Genomic DNA, 3,972 nt, shown 5'->3' on the forward strand with positions numbered 1-3,972 from the left:
TGGCTCAGTTGGTTAAGCGACTGCCTTCGGCTCAGGTCATGATCCTGGAGTCCCTGGATCGAGTCCCGCATCGGGCTCCCTGCTCGGCAGGGAGCCTGCTTCTCCCTCTGACCCTCCCCCCTCTCATGTGCTCTCTCTCTCTCATTCTCTCTGTCTCAAATAAATAAATAAAATCTTTAAAAAAAAAAAAAAAGAAATACTGGAAGAAACACAAACGTGTAGCCTAAACAACATAGTACAAAGCTATAGTCATCAAGACAGTATGGTTCTGGCATAAAAATAGACACAGAGATCAATGGAGCAGAATAGAGCCTAGAAAGTAAATCATGCTTATACGGTCAATTCATCTATGACAAAGGAGGCAAGAATATACAATGGGGAAGAGACAGTCTCTTCAATAAATAGGCCTGGGAAAACTAGACAGCTACATGCAAAAGAATGAAACTGGACCAATTTCTTACACCATACACAAAAATAAAATGGATTAAAGACCTAAATCTAAGACCTGACAACATAAAACTAAGAGAAAACATAGTAATCTCTTAGACCTTAGCTTTAGCAACATTTTTTTAGCTATGTCTCCCCAGGCAAGAGAAATAAAAGCAAAAATAAACAATTGGGACTCCATCAAACTGAAAAGCTTTTGCACAGTGAAGGAAACCATCAACAAAACAAAAAGGCAACCTCCTGAATGGGAGAAGATAGTTGCAAATCATACATCTGATAAGTAGTTAATATTCAAAATATATCAACAGCTCATACAATTCAAAATCAAGAAAACAGTCCAATTTAAAATGGGCAGAGGAGGTGAATAAACATTTTCCCAAAGAAGACATCCAGATGGCTAACAGACACAATGAAAAAATGCTCAACATCACTCATCATCAGGGAAATGCAAATCAAAACCACAATGAGATATCACCTCACACTAGTCAGAATGGCTAAAATCAACAACATGAGAGACAACAGGTATTGGTGAGGATGTGGAGAAAGGACAATCTTTTTTTTTTTTTTAAGATTTTATTTATTTGAAAGAGAGAGAGTATGAGTGGGGGAAGGGGCAGACAGAGGGGGAGAAGCAGACTCCCCACTGAGCAGGGAACCCAACAGGGGTGATCCCAGGACCCCAAGATCATGACCTGAGCCGAAGGCAGATGCTTAACCGATTGGTTCCCGAAAGGGGAACCTTCTTATACTGTTGGAGGGAATACAAACGTGCAGCCGTGGTGGAAAACAATATGGAGCTTCCTCAAAAAGGTAAAACTAGGGGCGCCTGGGTGGCTCAGTCGTTAAGCGTCTGCCTTCGGCTCAGGTCATGATCCCAGGGTCCTGGGATCGAGCCCCGCACCGGGCTCCCTGGTCGGCGGGAAGCCTGCTTCTCCCTCTCCCACTCCCCCTGCTTGTGTTCCCTCTCTCGCTGTGTCTCTCTCTGTCAAATAAATAAATAAAATCTTTAAAAAAAAAGTTAAAACTAGAGCTACCATAAGACCTAGCAATTCCACTCCTGGGTATTTATGTGAGAAAAACGAAAACACTAACTCTAAAAGATACATGTACCCTAATGTTCATCGCAGCATTATTTACAATAGCCAAGATATGGAAACAACATCTATGGATGAATGGATAAGGAAAATGTGGTGTGTGTGTGTACTCATGTGCATGTGCTATTCAGCCATAAAAAAAGAAGGAAATCTTGCTATTTGCGACAACATGGATGGGCCTTGAGGGCATCATGCTAAGTGAAATAAGTCAGAAAAAGACAAATACATAATGATATCATTTACATGTGGAATTTAAAAACAAAAACCAATACCAAGTTCACAGGTCCAGAGAACAGATTGGTGGTTCCCAGAGGTGGTGTGGTTAGGGGTGCGCGATATAGGTAAAAAGGGGTCAAAAGGTACAAACTCCCTGTTATAAAACAAAGAAGTCATATAACCAAAACAAAACAAATAAAATAAAACAATAGGTCATGGGGATGTAATGTGCAACATGGTTGCTGCAATTAATAATCCTGTATCATATATTTGAAAGTTGCTGAGAGAGTAGATGTTAAAAGTTCTCATCACAATAAAAGGGATTTTGTGGGGCGCCTGGGTGGCTCAGTCGGTTAAGCGTCTGCCTTCGGCTCAGGTTATGATCCCAGGGTACTGGGATCGAGCCCTGCAATAGGCTCCCTGCTCGGCCGGGAGCCTGCTTCTCCCTCTCCCTCTGCCCCCCCCCAACCCCCCGCTTGTGATCTCTCTCTCTCTCTGTGTCAAATAAATAAATAAAATCTTTAAAAAGAAAAAAGAGAAAAAAAAAAAAAGAAAAGGGATTTTGTAGCTATGTGTGGTGATTGATGTTAACTGGACTTCTTGTGATCATTCCAGGATATACAAAAATATTGAACCATTATGTTGTGGTAAAACTAATATAATGTTATATGTCATTTACACCACAACTTTTAAAAAAGAAATAAATAAACAGATACTTCAGGAGGAACAGGATGTACAAATAGCCTAAAAACGTATGAAAAAGTGTTCATCTTTTTTGGCATCAGAGGAATGAAAATTAAAACCACTATGAAATACCATCATACACCCACCAGAAGTGCTAAAATGAAAAATACAGAAAATATCAAGTATTGGTGCAGATATAAAGCAACTGGAATTCTCATCTACTGGTGGAGGTAAAAATCGGTCCATCCACTTTGGAATACAGCCAACATGTGCTGCAACTTGACATATTCAGACCCCAAGATCCAGCAATTCCAAGAGAATTTCATGTGCATGTGTACAAAAGATACACACAAGTCTAACAGCAATATTCATAGGAGCTCCAAAATGGAAACAATTCAAATGTGCATCAGGAGAAGGTCAGATACACAAATGGTGAGGTAGTCATACAATGGAATGTCATGCCACAGTGAAAACGAACCAATTCCTGATATATTTCATGACATGGATAAATGTCATAACATAACATTGTCTGAAAGAATCAAGACACAAGGGGCGCCTGGGTGGCTCAGTCGTTAAGCGTCTGCCTTCGGCTCAGGTCATGATCCCAGGGTCCTGGGATCGAGCCCCGCATTGGGCTCCCTGCTCAGCGGGAAGCCTGCTTCTCCCTCTCCCTCTGCCTGCCGCTCCCCCTGCTTGTGCTCTCTCTCTCTCTGGCAAATAAATAAAATCTTAAAAAAAAAAGGAAAGAAAAGCTCCAGCGGTTAATCTCTTAGGGACCCGAACATTGGGATTTACATGTTTATATTGTGCTTAAGTTGAGGGAATGCCTGAATTCTTTGCATTTGTCTCATGATAAGAGCCCAAAATGGAGATATGTGAGAAAATGTGATGCTTTGAAGAGAAATCCGTGTGCTTTCCTCCAAGCTGCGTGGGAAGGGGAGGGCTGATGACCTGATTAAGTCTGTTTTTTCTTGTCCCTTTTCCAGGTGGTCACTTCTTTCACCGAAACTCCTTGTCTCCTCGGAGCCTGGTGTACGAAAGTGAATTCTCCACAACTGAACCTTCTTTGGACATGTATGATGAGAACAAAACCTGATTTTTTCTAAACGGGCTCTGGGGGGGTCACCTCTTTTGTGATTTGATTTATGATCACCTTTCTTATGTTGTATCCTTGTGTCAGCGTCCATTTTTGGAAGAATGGCAGGACTTTCCAAGCACAGGTTGGGGCTCAGGGTTAAATTGCAAGGTCCCCCCAAGGGGAGGCTTTGAGTACAGCATTATCACCCAGGTGGCTTTGCAGTCCCGAAACCGCCCAAAGCCGGCGGGAGGACATGGGCCCCAACAAGCTTGGCTGTTCCCAGAGACGGGCGGGGGCCGGTTGAGGGGGCGGGGAGGGCACATGAGGCTTGCGTGGCAAACGTGTCTCTGAATAATCACATGCTATTCTGTGTCAGGGTGACAGTTGGGGTTTTTTTTTAATATCTTTTGTGCTCCCCACTTAACAACGCGTACTAAAGCTTGCAGGTGCTGC

The 3,972-nt window shown here is 42.6% G+C and overlaps 1 protein-coding gene across 1 annotated transcript in view; it reads left to right on the forward strand.

Annotated features, from left to right (window-relative positions):
• The window catches only part of RNF130 (ring finger protein 130), a 125,012-nt gene extending 121,403 nt beyond the window's left edge, over positions 1-3,609 (forward strand). Inside the window, exon 8 of the mRNA XM_081827289.1 lies at positions 3,428-3,609. Coding sequence (XP_081683415.1) covers positions 3,428-3,537 — 110 coding nt within the window. The 3' untranslated portion in view covers positions 3,538-3,609. The remainder of the gene's footprint in view (positions 1-3,427) is intronic.
• The last annotated feature ends 363 nt before the right edge of the window (positions 3,610-3,972 follow it).

This window comes from Leptonychotes weddellii, chromosome 7 (assembly GCF_054177405.1).
Source record: "Leptonychotes weddellii isolate Sample4059 chromosome 7, ASM5417740v2, whole genome shotgun sequence".
Taxonomy (NCBI): Eukaryota; Metazoa; Chordata; class Mammalia; order Carnivora; family Phocidae; genus Leptonychotes; species Leptonychotes weddellii.